General features: G+C 41.7%; 1 protein-coding gene across 2 annotated transcripts in view; it reads right to left on the reverse strand.

Moving 5' to 3' along the window:
* SORL1 (sortilin related receptor 1) overlaps nt 1-19474 on the reverse strand; it is a 160399-nt gene that overhangs the window by 93831 nt on the left and 47094 nt on the right. For both annotated transcript variants that reach the window (XM_058544989.1, XM_058544988.1), the window contains exons 7-11: nt 15895-15999; nt 14695-14864; nt 9411-9603; nt 6781-6898; nt 6503-6576 (exon numbers count right to left, since the gene is read on the reverse strand). In XM_058544989.1, coding sequence (XP_058400972.1) covers nt 6503-6576; nt 6781-6898; nt 9411-9603; nt 14695-14864; nt 15895-15999 — 660 coding nt within the window. The remainder of the gene's footprint in view (nt 1-6502; nt 6577-6780; nt 6899-9410; nt 9604-14694; nt 14865-15894; nt 16000-19474) is intronic.

Genomic DNA, 19474 nt, shown 5'->3' on the forward strand with positions numbered 1-19474 from the left:
TTGAAAGTTGCACATCACATCCCTTGTGAATATACTAAAAGCCACTGAACTGTACACTTTAAAATGGTGAATTTTATGGTGTGTGAATTACATTTCAACTTTAAAACAGTACATTTAAAAATATTCTAAATTGAATGACAAAAAAGAATACAACATATCTAAATTTGTGGCATATAGCTAAAGCAGTAATTAGAGGAAAACTTATAGCTTTAAATGCTTATATTAGAAAAGATCTAAAATCAATGACCAAAAGTTATACCACAGAAGCTACAAAAAGAAAAGCAAAATAAATTCAAAGTAAATACAAGAAAAGATAATACTAAAGAACAGAAATCCACAATAGAGAAAATAAAAGTCAAAACCAGGTTCTTTGAAAAGATCAGTAATATTGACAAACCACTAACTAAACTAACCAAGAAAAAACACAAATCACCAATATCAGGAATGAAAATGGGTTATCATCACAGATCCTACAGACATTAAAGCCAAAAAAAAGGAAAATGCCTTGAGTAATTTTAGGCCAACAAATTCAATAATTTAGATAAAAGGACAAATTTCTTAAAATACACAACTCACCAAAATTGACACAAGTAGTAGAAAATCTGAATAGTTCTCTATCTGCCAGAGAAATTGATTTTCTAATCAAAATGTTCCCAAGAAGAAAACTCCAGGTCCAGAGAGTTTCACTGTGAATTAGTCGAGAAAAAAAATGACATCACTCTTACATAAACTTCGTCAGAAAATAAAAGAGGAGGGATCACTGCTCAACTTGTTTTATGACACCAGCCTAACTCGAATGCCAAAACTTGACAAAGACATTACCAAAAAAAAAAAAAAAAAAAAAAAAAAAAAAATTACAGACCGATATCTCTCATGAGTAATGCAAAAATTTTTAACAAACTATTAGTACATCAAACCTAACTTTATAAAAAAAGGATAATACATCATCACTAAAAAGGGTTTATCCCAGTAATTCAATGTGAGTTTAATATTCAAGAATCAATTAATGTAATACACTATATTACACGTGTGATATTGTGATACAAGAATATATATTTTGGTCTTTGTTCCCAGCTTCCTGGAGGTGCTTTAGGTGCTTCTTAGAGCACCTAAAACCCTTGTAATTTCCTGATTGATGGGGGTGACAGGAGAGTCTTACACAGAGCTCCTATATCCCTTGGAATTTCCTGGGTGACAGGAGAGTCTTTTGTTCTAAAGAGAGACTCTTGGTGGGCTCCTGGATAGAGTGGGGGCTGGTCACCAGAAGGACTAAGCATGAGTACAAGTCTGAAACTTTCAGCCCCACTCCCATCCTGCAGGGAGGGGAGAGAGGCTGGAGAGATGGTTAATCAATCTTGCCTATGTGATGAAGCCTCCACAAAAAATCCCTAAACCACAGAGTTCGTTGAGCTTCCGGGTTGGTGAACACATTCACATGCTGGGAGGGTTGTGCACCCCAACTCCACAGGGACAGAAGCTCCTATGCTCAGGACCCTTGCCCTATGTACCTCTCCATCTAGCTGTTTGTCTGTATCCTTTGTAATATCCTTTATAATAAACCGGTTAATGTAAGTAAATGTTTCCCTGAGTTCTATGAGCTGTTCTAGCAAATTACTGAACCCGAGGAGGGGGTCATGGGACCCCCAATTTATAGCTGCTCAGTCATAAGTACAGGTGACAACCTGGGACTTACAACGGGAGTCTGAAGTGATGGTGGGGGGGTGTAGTCTTGTGAAACTGAGCCCTTCATCCCTGGGGTCTGTGCTAACTCCAGATAGTTAGTGTCATGACTGCATGTTAGGACGTCCAATTGGTGTCAGGAGAGTTGGAGGACTGCTTAATGTGAGGGGGAAAAACCCATACATTTGGTGTCAGAAGTGTTATAAGAGTGAAGAAAAAGATTTTTTCTTTAATATAATACACCATATTACATATTACCATATTATTATATTTTAGGGAAGGGAAGAGAATAGAAGAGAAGGAAGAGAGAGAGAGAGAGAAACAAAAGACATAAAGATCAGAAAGGAAAAAATAAAATTGGCCCTCTCTGCAAATGATATGATTGCTTACAGAATCTACAAAACAACTACTAACACTAATGAATTATTTTAGTGAGATGGCAGAATACAAGGTTAATATATAAAAATCAGTTGTACTCATATACTATAGCAAAAATTGAAAATGAACTTAAAATAAAATTCCATTTACAGTAACACCAAAAAAAAAAAATACCTAAGAGTAAAGTCAACAAAATATATACAAGACCTCCACATTGAAAACTATAAAATATTGCTAAGAGAAATTTCACAAGAAATGGAGAAATATATTCATTCACGGATCAGAAGACTCAGTAGTGTTAAGATGTCAATTTTCCCCAAATCGATCTATATATTCAATGCAATCCCAGTCAAAATCCCAGCAGGTTTTGTAGAAATTGACAAACTAAAATGTATGTGGAGGGGGCCAACACGGTGGCACAGTAGTTAAGTTTGCTGGCTCTGCTTTGGCAGCCTGTGGTTCGCAGGTTCAGAAACCAGGCGCAGACACACACACCGCTTATCAAGCCTACTGTGGCAGGTGTCCCACATATAAAGTAGAGGAAGATGGGCACGGATGTTAGCCCAGGGCCAATCTTCCTCAGCAAAAAGAGGAGCATTGGCAACATATGTTAGCTCAGGGCTAATCTTCCTCACACACACAAAAAAAATTGTATGTGGAAATATAAAGGATCTAGAATAGTCAAAGCAATTTTAGAAAAGAACAAAGTTGGAAGACTTACCGTACTTGATCTCAACACTTACTGTCAGTTTTCAGTAATCAAGGCAATTTGGTATTGGTGAAAAGACAGACAAACAGATCAGTGGAGCAGAATACAAGGTCCTGAAATAGACCCACACATATATGGCCACCCAATAGATAGAAACGCAATTCAATGGAGGAAACAGAAGTCTTTTCAATAAGTGGTGCTGGATCAGCTGACTTTCCACATGGAGAAACGAGTATCATACCTTCCCTCACACCAGATATAAAAATTAACTCAATGGGAGCTGGCCCGGTGGCGCAAGCGGTTAAGTGCGCGCGCTCCGCTGCGGCGGCCCGGGGTTCGCTGGTTCGGATCCCGGGCGCGCACCGACGCACTGCTTGGTAAGCCATGCTGTGGCGGCGTCCCATATAAAGTGGAGGAAGATCGGCACCGATGTTAGCCCAGGGCCGTCTTCCTCAGCAAAAAAAGGAGGAGGATTGGCGGATGTTAGCTCAGGGCTGATCTCCTCACAAAAAAAAAAAAAAAAAAAAAAAATTAACTCAAAATGGATCATAAGCCTAAAACTACAAAACTTGTAAAAGAACAGATAGGGGAAAATCTTTGCAATCTTGGGAGGGACAAATATTCCTTAGAATACAAAGAACACAAAACGTAAAAGAAAAAAACTGATAAACTGGACCTTACCAAAATTTGAAACATTTGCTCTTCCAAAGACACCATAAAGAAAAGAAAAAAGCAAGCCATAGACTAGGAGAAAATACTCATAACACATGTATCATACAAAAGACTTAAATCCAGGCAGATTTTTTTTAAAAAACCCCTTACAGCTCAAGAAGACAAACAAATTTTTAAAAATAGGTAAAAGATTTGAACAGACACTTCACAAAAGGAGATTTTAAAATGGCCAATGAGCACGTGCAAAGAAGTTCAACATCATTAGTTACGAAGGAAATGCCAATTAAAACCATGATGAGATACCACTAAGCATTTATTAAAATGTCTAAAATTAAAAAGACTAACTAGGGGCCGGCCCTGTGGCATAGCAGTTAAGCGCGTGCACTCTGCTGCTGGTGGCCCAAGTTTGGATCCCGGGCACGCACCGATGCACAGATTGTCAGGCCATGCTGTGGCGGCATCCACATAAAGTGGAGGAAGATGGGCACGGATGTTAGCTCAGGGCCAGCCTTCCTCAGCCAAAAAAAGGAGGATGATTGGCAGGGATGTTAGCTCAGGGCTGATCTTCCTTACAAAAAAAAAAAAAAAGACTAACTAAGTGTTGGCATGGATGTGAAGCAATTAGAACTCATACACTGCTGGTGGAAATGTAAAATGGTCCATCCACTTTGGAAAACAATTCAGTAATCCTCAAAAAGTTCAACGTATTCCCACCACACTGCCCAGTCATTCCATTTTAAAGTATTTAGCCAAGAGAAATAAAAAATATGTCCACCTAAAAACCATGCAACCAATGTTTACAACAGCTCTATTTGTAATTAGCAAAAACTGGAATGTCCATCAACAGATGAATGGATAAACAAATTGTGAACTATCTCTGCCATGGGATATTACTCAACAAGAAAAAATAAAAGAACCATTGATACAGGAAACAACATGAACGAACCTCAAAATCATCATGATGAGTGATAGAAGCCAGGCAAAAAGACTGTACAAGTGTGTGAGTCCATTTATATAGAATTCTAGAAAATGCTAACTAATAATCCGGCAGGGATAAAGGTAGGGAGAGAGATGGATTACAAAAGGGCACAAAGATATTTTGACAGGTGATGGAAATGTCTGTTGTCTTAAACTGTGATGCTGGTGATGGTTTAGCAACGGTGATCAATTCTGATCAAACTATACACTTTAAATACAGTTGACTGCACTTCCATACACCTCGATAAAGTTGTTAAAGAAAAAAAAGCACAAAAAAGGAGCTCTGAGGATCAGAGAAATTGTACAACTAATTAGCAGGAGAAGGGGAACAAGAATTACAGTCACCAGCTTTCTAAGCAGCATCTGTCCACTGCACCTACTTCCTCTTCCCCTGCCACCACCTACTCCCCTCCCACACCCCAGAATGTCTCTCTAAACTGAAGGCTGCCCACGGGGACTCAGACGCCCAATCACACAGACACAGTCTCAACCTTTTCATCCCCTAGTTAGTCCCCTGCTCTTTCCAAAAACAAGGTCCCTTGTGCTATGGCTGTTGCTTGGCAGGCGTCAAGTATGCCTGGCGGGAGACACCAACAGCTGCCCCAGCACTAGCCAGGCAATACCACTTCACTGGAGGAGGAACAACACACTGCTTTCTACCCAGAAGGAAATCACTTGCAGATGTTCAAATCCCAGATTACACCAACATCAGAAGGTACAAACAAACCACAGCCTCTCCGCAGAGGAGAGGACACCCAATTTCAGAAGGAATGTCCGGCTCCAAGGAAGAGGACAGCAGCTGCTTAATCTCTCTTCTGGGAGCAGGACAAGGATGCCCCAAATATTCCAAACTGTTCACACATTTCTACTACTCTGGCCTTAACGACCTCCTTCATCCGAATACATACTTACGTTCTCTACCACACTGTATATATCCCTAATTTACACACACACACGCACGCACACACACATGCACACAACATCTATGTCCCAGATCTCTCAGCTGGAGGGACAATAAGCCCTACCTCAAATGAGATAAAGTATGGGACAGCTTTCTGTAAATTGCAAAGAGCCAAACAAATATCAGGTATTATTACTGCTTTACATGTTACACATTTAAATATGAAAATGTACAGATTGCATTCCCAATAAGAAGCACCATGAGGATGGGAACTATCTGCTGGCTCTTCAGAGAACTCCACACCCCTCCTGACACCCGCCCAGCCTGTGGGAGGTGTCAATCAACTCTTGTTGAGTGACCTGCTGAGTTCTTCCAGTGGCTCCCTGCACATACAGCAAAGTGCCACTGAAAGCTACTCCTACAGAAGGGGACCAGACACACTTCCCTTGGCCTTCCTAAGTCATGGGAGGCTGGTGAAAATATTCCCTTTTATAAGTTTGGGAATTCTGTAACGTCCAAGGCTGAATCAGCATTTTGAGACTAGAGAACTAGCTCCCCCTTCAGAATTGGTATAATCACTGCCTAAGGATGCACATTAGTTATGCAACCTTAAGGCAAAAACAGGCTTCTTCCATAGCACAGAATGAGATGAAAGTACCTGTAAAGCACAGCCCAGAGAGGGGAGGCTTGACTTCAACTTCAATAATATACAAAAATACATAAATAATCAGTTCCTGTCCTCATAACACTACAAGTGCATGGTCATTTGTTGATAGATTCAGCAAATATTTACTGAGCACCCACTCCGTGCCAGACACTGCTAGGTCCTGGAGGTAAAGGGAGCAAAACAGACATTGTCCTGTCCTCATGGAACTTATAATCTTGGAACATTTGGTCAAATTCACAGTCGCTAAAAAAAAAAAAAAAAAAAAAAAGGTCTAGTTTTGATTCAAAGTAATATTTTTGGCAAAATCACGAGCCCACATGACAAGGTGTGAATGCAACGTCAGTGCAGCTGACCCTCAGGCGTGGCCTGGGTACCTCTCTTTATTTTATAGTCATACTTGGCATCGCCAGCCTCCACCACGGGCCGTATGTGTCGCCGACACATCAAGGCACAGCCCATGTTCTCATGCAAATGAGAACCGGGACGGGCGGGAGGCGGTGGGGCGGGGGGTGCTGACCTCTCGCCACCGGGCTCCAGCACTGCTAGAGATGTACACGTTCGTCTTGCTTGCCAAGTTCTTTCCCACTGAACCTAAAATGCAAGAAGAATAATTATTTTTAATCTCAACAATATGTCAGGTAATCACCTTGCCCAACTAGAAATTCTGAGTACTATCCAGGAACTAAGAATGTCTCAAAACCACAAACAGCAGTTACTGCGGGTAGTCACCGTGTATTCAGCTGCACATAACCAAACGGCTTGACCCATAAGTGAGAGGAGGCAAAGCAAACCTACCGGTGGCAACGATGAGACCGGGAGCCGACTCCTTGGAGAGGATGGGCATCCTCCGGAGCTGGAGGTTGAGCAGCTGGCTGAGCCGCTGGGCCAGGTGGAGGGAACAGCCCTGCGAGAGCTACAGAACACAAGTTCCAGGCACTGTCAGTGCGTGATACAATGCCTACATCCCCTCTCAACACTGAGGCCTGGCTGAGGCCACTGCACTAGACACAGAGGGAGGAGACCCGGCCCAAAGGAAGCCAGAGTCACTGCCCGGCTGTCCACACTCCCCCAGGGGGACACAATCATCTGAACCACGTAAATGCCTCTCAGTGAAGAAAAGAGAAAAACACTAATAAAAAATTCCTTCTGAGACTCTCAGAAAATAGTAACTAGAAATCAGAGTCAACTCAAGTAGACAGGAAAGCGATGCTCTCTCCATATTACCTAGAGATTCTCTCATGTGACTCAGAACTAAAGAGAAATGAAATGACTTTGTGGTATTTATTTTCTAAGTCAGTGAAGATATATTTCAAACATGATTTAAGCAACCCTGTCAGAAGAAAAATCAAGAATCAGAAGTCATAAAGTCTCACTGATAAGCTCCCAGATGTACAACATATGAGATATAAACACCAAAGGATCACATTAAGCTTTAAGTAGTCTGCATTTGTACAAGGTACAAAGTCTGTGGGTATCCACCGTAAAACAGGTTATTCCAACAGGCCTCCATCACTTACGTTCAGATTTTAATAGTTCTGCAAACAAACCCCATTGTTTTGGTCATGCCTGATCTTCTTGGCCAGAAAGTGATTGTCAAATGTTACTTAGCCTTGTCCAGTGTTCTAGATAGGGTAACTCTGTATGTGCTCATGTTACAGGTAAAAACTGACATGATTAGCTAGATATACTCATTTTGATAACAAAAGGACTTCTCTAACAAATACATCTTGCTAGCGTCACAGTTTGGCAAATGAAAACTGGAGCAAATTAGGTTGGGGCTCAAAGAAATATTTGACAACACTCCTTTTCTTTCACCATCTAAAATCACAAGTAGAAACTAAAAGCTGATTCACTGATGTACAGTTGATAAATAAACTGATCAGTCGGGGTATTAGAAGCTGAGTTTTAACATCACCATTAATTCTACGTAACCAAGGCTTGGACCTTCATCACATACTCAAAAACGCCCTGCACCCATCCACACCAAGCCTGCGCAGGGCTCCCAAGATCTAGAAGACAATACTGAGAGAAGGAGAAGCATTCTCCTAGGTATTCATCTATATCTACAGTCACGTGCCACATAATGACTTTTCAGTCAATGACGAACTGCATATACAACATTGGTCCCATAAGATTAGTGCCATATAGCCTAGGTGTGCAGTAGCCTATACCATCGAGGTCTGTGTAAGTACACACTCTGATGTTCCTGCAATGATGCATTTTTCAGAACGTAGCCCCGTCGTTAAGCGACATATTACTGTACTTATATCTTGCTTCTTTCCAAAGTTAGATTTGATGTGTTGAGACTTGTTGTCAAATAGAAAAGAAAAATCAAGAAGTACATTCTAGGGCAAGAGTCTCCAAAAGAACTTTGCAAGGACCACAGATACAATACACAGAAGAGTCAACATATTTAACTATGGACAAACAAAACTTAAAAATCCAAAATACTGGGTAATATTGTCTAACTAAAATGTTACAGTTTCTCCAAAAACTAGTTACACTGATTTTTTTCGGAGTTCCTTCTGCTTATCTACTTTACACAGCCTAGATCCCGTAGGTGAAACAAAAATGGAGATGTGGGGTGCCATGCAAAGCCAGGGACCACAATCCATAGACTGTTCTTAGGGAAAAGAAAGGAGCTGCTTAGGTGGATGGGAACACTTAATGGGACCAAATAATACTTTTAATATTCTGAGCTTTTCAGATGAGGCCACAGATAAGAAAAATTACAGAATTCTAAATTTTATTCAGAGGAATTTTAAAAGAAGTTCCATAGAAACAATAACTTATGGCAGAGGTTCCCAAATTTTCTTGGTTTACAGCACAATTTGTATCTCAATAATTTTTTTACAGCAGCCTCGAGCTAGAAGAAATACCAACATTTGTTTTTTTATAAAGTTAACTCCAAACAACCCAGTATGTCTATATGCCCTAATAACTTAGTAGCACTTTGAAATACAAGTATACTTAAATTGAAAGAAAACATAAAATTTTTATTTCATTCTTAAATAACCACAATTACTTAATGAGATGTGTGCACCTGTTGGGCACTGCACAGCTTCTCAAACTCTGGAAACATATTAGCCACCATCACTGTCATTTCCTGTTCGACTCTGATTTTCTCACCTGCTTTCTATCACATCAACTGTTGAAAATCTAGCTGCACAAAGGTATGTCATTGAAAGAAATATAGCATGAGCTGATGGTGAAACTGTGAACAAACTCAAGACAGTAATTCACATGGTGACCAAAAGATATCAAGTATCACAGTGTGTCCCCCCCCAAATTTAAAATATCCCATGGCGCCCTGTGAGTTCACTACGGCACCCCAAGGTGTCTTGGTGCAGAGTTTTGGAACTCTAAGGGTAGAACCATAGATAGAAGTTTGTATTAAAAACTCAAACAAGATTAAGGCTCTATACCTCACAATTGATTTTCTCTCCGTATCCTGTGAAGGCTGGAGCTTGAAGGAATTCCCAGGTTCCCCCTTTGTCAAAGGTGATGACCGATCTCATGTTCTCCTCACTCATGGAACCATTAATCAGAGTAGCGATGTAGACTCCTTGTAACCCTTCCACACGGTGGAAGTCAGCAAATGGTTCATTTGCAAAATACCTACAATAAGAGAAAATAAACAGCTGTGAACCTGAATTGATTATTTGCTTGGTCTATCTTTATTTTAAATAACATAAAATTTAAACATTTTCAAGTACACAATTCAGTGGTATTAAGTACCTTCACAATGTTATGCAACCATCATCACTATCTAGTTCATTTTATAGAACATTTTCATTATCCCAAAGGGAAACCCTATATCCATTGGCAGTCACTCCCCATCTTCCCTTCCCATCCTAGATGCTGGCAATCACTAATCAGTTTCCTGTCTCTATGGATTTGCCTATTCTAGATATTTCATATAAATGGAATCATACAATACGTGGCCTTTTGTATCTGGTTACTTTCACTTAGCATGATGTTCTCAAGGTTCATCCAAATGGTAGCATGTGTCAGTACTTCATTCCTTTATATGGTTGAATAATCTGCTCTTTTTTAAAAAAGTGATTATTTTTTAACTTTGAGGGCCAATATGCTTATCTGATCACTAACTCCACACAGGGGGTTCAGAATGATGAATAAATACAACACAGCAAGGCTAATGTAAGAGTAACATTTGTTTCTTCACTAACGAAATTGACCCCAAATCCCTGCTCCCCGCCCCCTGCCCCCCCCCCACCCCGTGAGCCTTGACAAACAGGAAGTAATAAGCCAGACTTGCCAGAGACTAATAATAGGCTTACAATTTAACCCAGTCTTTAGGAATACAGCTAAGGGTTACACAGTCACTGTCCAATTACAACTAATTATCCAACACCCTGATCAGATGGAAGCCCACAGGGTTTCTGTCAGGAAGCAGGGCAGAATCCCTTCCTAAAGAAGCAGCACACACAGCGAGGATGGCTCTAGAAAACTTGAGGTTATGCTTATTAATAGTGAAGTGGATAATAAAGCCCTCCCAGGCCATAACTGCTATGCCAGGACACCGTGATTTCACGGCAAAGCAAAATGGTACACGTTACAAATATAACAAATCTCTGAGAAATGGTAACCGTAGTTCACACACGGCTTTTAAAACTGGAAGTGTGCCCTTTATTTAGAGGACTCTGAGCCACTGGGCTTTGTAAAAAAGCACAGCACTGCTTTTCTTCCATTATCCACCACACAAATCTCGAGCTGGATGACTGCTCTGCCTGCTCAGACAGAAGGACGCACACCACAAGCTCTGAGGCAGGAAAGGAAAATAAGCAGTGCTCACAAAGAAACGACAAAGCTACTTCAGACGGAGACACTGAGCGAATCCTACGTAAAATAATGGAGTTGAGACCAAACGGTCTGACATGTGGTTTCCTTAGGTCTATTTTAGTGATTTTTCAGTTGCTTTCTTAGGAACCGACCCAGCGTCTGTTACCCTCTGCTCTCTATTTACCTCAGCTCTGCTGCTCTTGCTCTGTCATCATGAAGTCTGCATCCTCAGGTTTATTGGCTTCTTTCACATATCTGGGAGGTCTGAGTTTCTCTCATCTCCACGAGCCCTGTTTCTTACCCTCGGTCATTCTCCTGGAGTTTTATCTTTTAATTCTAAGCAGAAACCTGTCCTCTGTACCTCACACGCACCTCTGCCTTCAGATCCATCCTGTCATCTGTGGCCCCTCAATGATTCACCTCCCCGTAAGCACTCTGCCTGAGAGCCTGTTTTTTTCCATTTTCTCTCCCTGGCCCTCACTACAGCACTGCTCCCTGGCTTTCCAGAGTGCCCTGGGCCGAGACTTGCCAGACAGCTCACCAGGTCCCCCTCAGCCACCTAACTGCAGAATCAGAGCCCTCCTAGCCACTCCCGGACACTCAAGCAGGCCCTCCTCCAGATGACTCAACAGGCCTGACATCTCTGTCACCACCACATTTGTTCCTCCATCTAGACACCACTTTCCATGAGATTTCTACTTGGCACATCTCACCAATGCCAGGGTCACCCCCTATTAAGAATTCTTTCTCCAGTTCTCTAAGAAAATTAGAACCAGTTCCTTGGCACCACGCTTTCCTACTGAGTTCAAAGAATAGCTCATTTCAAGTATCACAGAGTTGTCTTTTTTTTAACCAGCCTGCCTACATAATCTGCTGATTCACCCTTATCTCATTTCATCTTGCTGAGATGGAGATGCAGATGACAAAAGGTCACTCAACTGAGCACATCTGAACATCTCCACTCCTGAGATAAAATCTGAAAGAAAAAATAAGAAAGCTGAGCAGGATGCTGGTCTACGAATCTTGACGTAAATACTTCCAACTTCCTAACTGGACTGTACGCCCAGGCAGGACAGGAGGGACTTCTGAAACTACATAAAGGGCCATCTGTATGTGTGAGGTGGCTGTGTGGTCGTATAACTGAGGTTACTGCTTCCTGGGAGCCACTCTCTGCAGCTTCTGGCTCCTGCTCTGCCCGATCATGAGCTATTCATCCTGAATATCCGACAAATACAGAAGATGAGGAAACCTTTGGAAAGCTGTGACTTATCCATCCCATAGCCAGAGGCTTTCAAGGGTGAAAAATAAATTAGAGAGTCAGTGAAAGGCCTGAGGCATAATGGTTCACAATTTTAACTATAAAAAAAGTAAAGAGACTATTATTCACCCATAAAAAGGAATGTACTGACACATGCTACCCATGGACAAACCCTGAAAACATTATGCAAAATGAAAGAAGCCAGACACAAAGGTCACTTGTTATGTATGATATGATTCCGTTTACACAAAATATCCAGAAAACGCAAATCCACAGAGACAGAAAGTAGACTGGTGATGCCAGGGGCTGGGGGGAGGGGATAGCAGGGAGAAACTGCTTAACAGATAAGGGGTTTTCTTTCGGGGAAATGAAAAGTTTTAGAATTAGATAGAGCTTGTGGTTGCACAACACTGTGAAAGTAGTAAAGGCCACTGCGTTGTTCACTTTAAAGCGGTTAAGTTTATGTGATGCAACTTTCGCCTCCGTCAATTATTAAAAAAAAAAAAAAAAAAAAAAAGGCATAGGAACGAGCCCAAAGGGGCTGCCACTGACCAAACCAGAACAACCTGAGGCTGAATCATGGCAGGAATGCTTTACAACACACTGAATAACAAATAACCTGGGAGTCTATACTGGGGGAAAAAAGGAAGGAATAAAAGATGGCAGCACTTCAAAGGAGAAGAAATAGGAAGTGGAAAAGCACTGTCAGAGACCAGGTAGAAAGTTCTCCACTTGGATATCTAGTAGGCATTTCCAACCCAGTAAGTCCAAAACCAAACTCTTGATCATTCCCCGACCCTGCACCTTGCCCAGCCAGCCCTGACTCAGTTTGTAGCTGTCATTCTACCAGCTGCTCGGGCCAAGCCGGGTGGGCCCTGGACTCCTCCTCTCATAGCCCACGTCCAATCCATCAGTAAATCCATCAGCAATGGTCAGAACTGGACCACGTCTATCATCTCCACTGCACCCCTCTGGGTCCCACCAACATCATCTCCACTGGATATCTGCAATATGGTCACAACCAGTCTTCTCGCTTCTGTTCTTCTCCCCTCCAGTAGCCTAATATCCACACAGCATCAGGGATGGCTTCTTTAAAACATAAGTCACATGGGCGTGCACTTAAAATTATTTATAACACTGTTAATTTATGTTTTATGCACTTTTCTTTATATAATGCAATTCGCAATTTTTTAAATGGTAAAAAAAAAAAAAAATCATGTTAACAGGTTAAATCAAATGATGTCCATCTTCTGGTCAAAACTCTCCATCCCACTTGGAATAAAAAAAAAAGTTCTTTCCATGCCCTTGAAGGCCCTATACAATCTGAGCCCTGCTCTCCTGGATCCTGTCTCTTGGGTCCTCTCTCCCCTCCTTCAGCTGTTTGATCTACCCTGGCCTCCTCACCGGTCCTAAAATAAACCAACAAAGTCCCACCTCAGAGTCCCTGTGCCTGCTGTTCCCTCTGCCTACCGCGCTCTTCCCCAGCTATCTGCCTGGCTCCTTCCCTCACGTAATTCAGGCACCTGCTCAAAAGTCAGCCTTCTGGAGCAGGTTTCCACGACCAGCCTACAGAAAATAACACCCTCATAATCCCCTGTCCCCTGACCTTGCTTTATTTTTCTTCTCAGCACTCACCATTACCAGGCAGAGCGCATATTTGTTTATACTCTGTCTTCCCCCAATTAGAACAAAAGCTCCACGGAACAGGAACCTTGTTCTGATTTTTCATTGCTGTGTGCGTTATTTCACTCCTGTACACAGAGCACCATCTGGCATAGAGCAGCAGTGCACTGTTGAACAAATTGATGACTGAAGGAATTGCCAGCATAAGGAGACACAGTGGACAGCAGTGGCACGCACTCTGACCTGGTAGTCATAGCCTCAGAGCCAGACCTCACTGCAGACCAGCCGGTCAGTCAGCTTCACCACGCGGCTCTTTCCAAGAGCAGAGAGTGATCCTAATCATAGTCAGACACCTCACAAAAGTCTGGTTCGTCACACAACAAATGAGGATAAATGGACTCACGGCACTGATGGATCACAGTGCCACTCACAGATTCATGGCATTCATCCCTCATGAACCCCAGGCTCCTCCACAGCCCAAAGAACGCCCACTACTGCAAAGCTCCACACATGTGATTCACTGATAAACGATCAATGATGTTATTGTCTGCCCAGAGACACCCACAGAACAGTATCTTGCAATCACTATAAAAGACTGATGATGCCAATTAACCTGAGTCACCTAGAGGCAAGGCCCCATGGCCACATATGCAGCTCACCCTGAGTCGATGATATTTTCCAAGTCTTCCTTCCTACTGGCTCAGAGACCACAAAACCAGATAACGGAATGAAAGGAACTCAAGGGAGAGGCTGACACAGTGGCTGTGACCCTAAATGTCACCTTAGAGCGCTGGAGCTCAGCCCTGGTGTCACATAAAAATTACCTGGGGAGTTTTTTAAAATCCTCATACCCCAGCCACACCCCAAACCGGTTAAATTTTAATCTCTGGAAACATGAGCCAGATATTGGGGTTTCTGCAAATGCCCCCAGATGCATCTAAATGTGCAGCTAATGTTAAAAAACACCCAACTAGAGGTTGGTGGCTGCACTGTTGTGAGAGGGGAGGGTCTCATGGACTCCTTACCTCACCAAGGTGTCACTGCCCACCCCTCCTGGGCTGTAATAGAGCACGTTCTCCAAGGACAGCGAGAACTTCAGCCCCTCTGCCTCCGAGATGTATAAGTTGGTCCGGTTGTTGCTATGACTGACACACACAAACACCTGGTCCTCGGAGGCATCCGCGATGTAATATTCCTTTGGAATCAAAAGTCAAAAAACATGCAAGTCAAAAAACACATATGCCCTGTGGGCTTCCCCTATGCACACTAAAGTAATCACTTCCAAATTCCATTCCAGTGATGAATGTGGGCCTGGAGCCCACGGAAATCTTCCCAATCTTGGTAAAGATTTGGCCGTGACTTTCTCTGTGGAGAACCTGAAACTGCCCTGTAGTGGAGCTGGCCCCTTATTGGCAAATGGGGCACGAAATAAGAATGGGCCGCTGAACTCCATAAATGACCTAAAAACCTCTTTTTAGTTAATAATATCTTCCTCACTTTCCCATGAAACCTATCATTAGTATAAAGTACAATATAGATTAATGTGCATTTCCTTTCCTTTCATTTTCTCTAAGGTGACTAAAGGAAGGGCAGAACACACAGAAAGCAAAGACGTGACTAGAGTGTTCTCCATTACATACTCCTCTAAGCTACTAACCTTCCACCATACCCACTGCTAGTGTCAAGACCTCCAAATGCCACCTCCTCCCTGATGACCCCATCCCACAGATCTTTCTTATGCCTCTCTATGTTATAATACATACTGCATAGTCAAGCATCATACTGTACGTAGTTTCCTCCTCCGCTCGGTTCTCTGTCTCTCCAATCTATCTGTTTCTAAAAGGGTAGGACCCAAATCTTAGCCCCTTTTGGAACCTACCCATCTGTGAGCAACACAGCAGATAGTTAATAAATAATGGCTGTTGTCACTCATTTCCATTCCTTCAGGACTGTCACACTGAGCCCATTGACTCTGGCTCCAAACCTCTCTGCCAATCCCTCTCCACTTAAAGCAAATTAAGGCTCCTGTTCAGCTCCACTTCAAACAGTGAAGAGGGAAAACACAGACCAAGATGCCCAAAGCATAACAGCTCTCTCTAGAGACCTATATGGAAAGTGACTTCAGGAAGCCTCTGTCAAATATCTACCTCGGCAGGACACCCTTCCCCTGACCTCTGCATGGGGACAATTACACTTCTCCCTAGCCCCAAGCAGATCCCACTTACATTAATAGGATGTCTTGTGACAAACTGGGCTGCTCGCATGGGCTTCCGGCCAAAGGAGACCCAGAGCTGGACAGAAGATGCCTTCTGACTGCCCCAGAGAGGCGGCTAAGGAAGAGGAGAAAAAAAAATCAATTATGCCACATTACAGCCACTCAAAATAAGCAAGAAAGGAAAAAGAAAAGTCAGACCTCTCTGATTCTACTAAAAACACAAAAAGAAGGGTGTGACAGCAAATGCATATTTTTGCAACGTCTGCCATCATTGGACAGCTTGGGTTGCTGCTTTATCCTAGATCCTTGGTCTGCAATAGATACCAGATAGAGATGTTAGAAGAGGAGGAAGGATAACAGAATGATGGGAGAACTTGGGCCTGGGGAGGCAGATGGCGGCTGCCAAAGCTTAAGCAGAGAGTGAGAAGGAGAGGATTGTATGGGGCTGAAGACAAAGGGCAGAGTAGAGCCTACAGCCCCAAAACCACTGCAGGGTGAGATCAGTCAAACACCATGCATAGCAAACATATTCTTTTCCCTTTTCTACCCTTATTTTCAGATTACAAGGATACACGCGTTACAGGGCTTTAACCTGCACCAAGATTTGAGGGAATTTTGATCAATTCTATTTTTCCATCTTTTACTACTTGTCATTGATTAAGGTCTTTCGTTGGACTATGTTTTCTTTGGGAGAGTATAGCATATTCTACATGATGTTGACCACATCACATTGCATTTTAGAGATTTTATTAAAGCACAGTTGGAATCTTGAAAATGTGTACAAAAGCCTTAGATTAAGAGCTGGCTCTACCACCTGAGGAAATCTGTCTAGGTCTCAGTTTATTCATCTATAAAATGAGAAGCTGACTTGGATCAGGACTTCTCTGCGAATGGGTTTAAATGGTCTAGGAACTCCATAAATATATACACAAATTTTCGGTGTAGATGCACTCATTCATTTTGCTAGGGAGGGTGTATTCCTTTTACCAGATTCTCAAAAGGGTCAATGATCCAAAAAAGGATAAGAACCACTGTAAAGGTTCTATGTGGTTTTTTCCAGCTCTAAAAATATGTGTCTGGGACCTGAAGGCGAAATCGATCAGGAGAGACAAGGACGCACACCCTCCTGTGGACATAATCACACACATGACTATTAAACGTATTGGAATGTTGGGATCCCCAGCCAGAAGGTGTTTCTTTGGCTTCATTTATTCTTGACTATGTCGCTACTCTTTTCTATAGATTTTAAATTCCTATAGAATAAGGAACATACCAATTTCTCTTAACTGTAATATAACAACAACTGAATACCCCATGCTCATGTATGTTCAACAGATACTGTGTGAAAAGCAAGCTGATGAACACAAAGTTATTTTTGATTCATTTGAACAGTATATATATACTTTATTTTTCAAACCACCACTGAACAAATGGTTAAAAGTAGTTTGTTTTAAGGAAGCCAGGTAGAGATGTATAAGAGACTGCCTTGCCAGAGAGTGTGTTCAAAGAAATAATAGCCGAGAACTTCCCAAACCTGGGGAAGAAGCTAGAAATACAAGTGAATTAAATCAATAGATCTCCTAAATATATCAACATGAAAAGACCCTCTCCAAGGCATACAGTAGTAAAGCTGGCAAAAGCCAATGAGAGAAAATAAAAGACAAAAAAAATAACATACAAAGGAATTCCTATCAGGCTCTCAGCCAATTTCTCAGCAGAAACTTTACAGACTAGGAGAGAGTGGAATGATAAATTCAGAATTCTGAAAGACAGGGGTCAGCCTGGTGGCGCAGTGGTTAAGTTCACACGTTCCACTTCAGCAGCCTGGGGTTCACAGGTTTGGATCCCAGGCACAGACCTACACACCACTCATCAAGCCATGCTGTGGAGGCATCCCATATACAAGATGGAGGAAGATGGGCACAGATGTTAGCTCAAGGCCAATCTTCCTCAGCAAAAAGAAGAAGATTGGCAATGGATGTTAGCTCACAGCCAAGCATCCTCACAAAAAAAAAAAAAAAGTTCTGTAAGACAAAAGCTTTCAGCCAAGAATACTCTATCCAGCGAAAATATTCTTCAGGTATGATGGAGAAGTAAAAACTTTCCCAAATAAACAAAAGCCAAGAGAGTTCATCGCCACAAGACCCCCCTACAAGAAATGCTCAAGAAGGCACTCATACCTGAAAAAAATAAAAAGAAAAAGGTTACAAAGCCTTGAGCAAGGAGAAAAATAGATAGACAAAATAAAAAAAAAATTGCAGCTCTCTATCAGAACAAGTTAGCAAACACTTAATTACAACAACAGACATAAAGAGAAGGAAAACACCAAAAATAAATATAACCTCATCACTTTAAACTCAAACTCACAACACAATATGGAATAATTTGTGACAATGATAACTTAGAAGGGGAAGCGGAAAGGGATGGACTCAACTTAGTCCAAGGAAATAAGAGGCCATCAAAAAATGGACTATCTCATCTACGAGATTTTTTTATACAAACCTCATGGTAACCACTAAACAAACAATCAGAACAGGGACACATACAATAAATAAAGAGAAAACTAAGAAAACCATCATACAGAACTACCAAACTGAACTGGGAGTCTGAAACACAAGGGACAAGAAACAAAGCAAATGCAAAAGAACCAGAAAACGAGCCATAAAATAGCAACATTAAGCCCTCATATACCAATAATCACTCTAAATGTAAACGGATTGAATTCTCCAATCAAAAGACACAGAGTGGCGGGATGGATTAAAAAACAAGATCCAACAATATGCTGCCTCCAGGAAACACATCTCAGCTCTAAAGACAAACACAGGCTCAGAGTGAAAGGATGGAAGACAATACTCCAAGCCAATGGCAAACAAAAGAAAGCAGGTGTTGCCATACTTAAATCAGACAAAGTAGACTTTAAGATAAAACAGGTAATGAGAGACAAAAAGGGACAATATATAATGATAAAAGGGATACTCCACCAAGAAGATATATCACTTATAAATATATATGCACCCAACACAGGAGCACCAAAGTACATAAAGCAACTATTAACAAACCTAAAAGGAGGTATTAACAGCAACACAGTAATAGTAGGGGATCTTAACATCCCACTTACATCAATGGATAGATCATCCAGATAGAAATCAATAAGGAAATAGTGAACTTAAATGAAAAACTAGACGAGATGGAGTTAACATACATATATAGCGCACTCCATCCAAACACAGCAGATTACACATTCTTCTCAAGCACGCATGGAACATTCTCAAGGATAGACCATATGGTGGGAAACAAGGCAAGCCTCTATAAGTTTAAGAAGATTGAAATCATAACAAGCATCTTCTCTGACTATAATGCTATGAAACTAGAAATCAACTACAAGAAAAAAACTGGGAAAGTGACAAAGATGAGGAGACTAAACAACATGCTACTGAACAACCAAGGGATCAGTGAAGAGATTAAAGGAGAAATCAAAAAATATCTGGAGACATGAAAATGAAAATACACCATACCAACTCATATGGGACACAGCAAAAGCAGTGCTGAGAGGGAAACTTATAGCAATACAGGCCCACCTTAACAAACAA

The sequence above is a fragment of the Diceros bicornis genome, chromosome 7 (assembly GCF_020826845.1).
Source record: "Diceros bicornis minor isolate mBicDic1 chromosome 7, mDicBic1.mat.cur, whole genome shotgun sequence".
Classification (NCBI taxonomy): domain Eukaryota; kingdom Metazoa; phylum Chordata; class Mammalia; order Perissodactyla; family Rhinocerotidae; genus Diceros; species Diceros bicornis.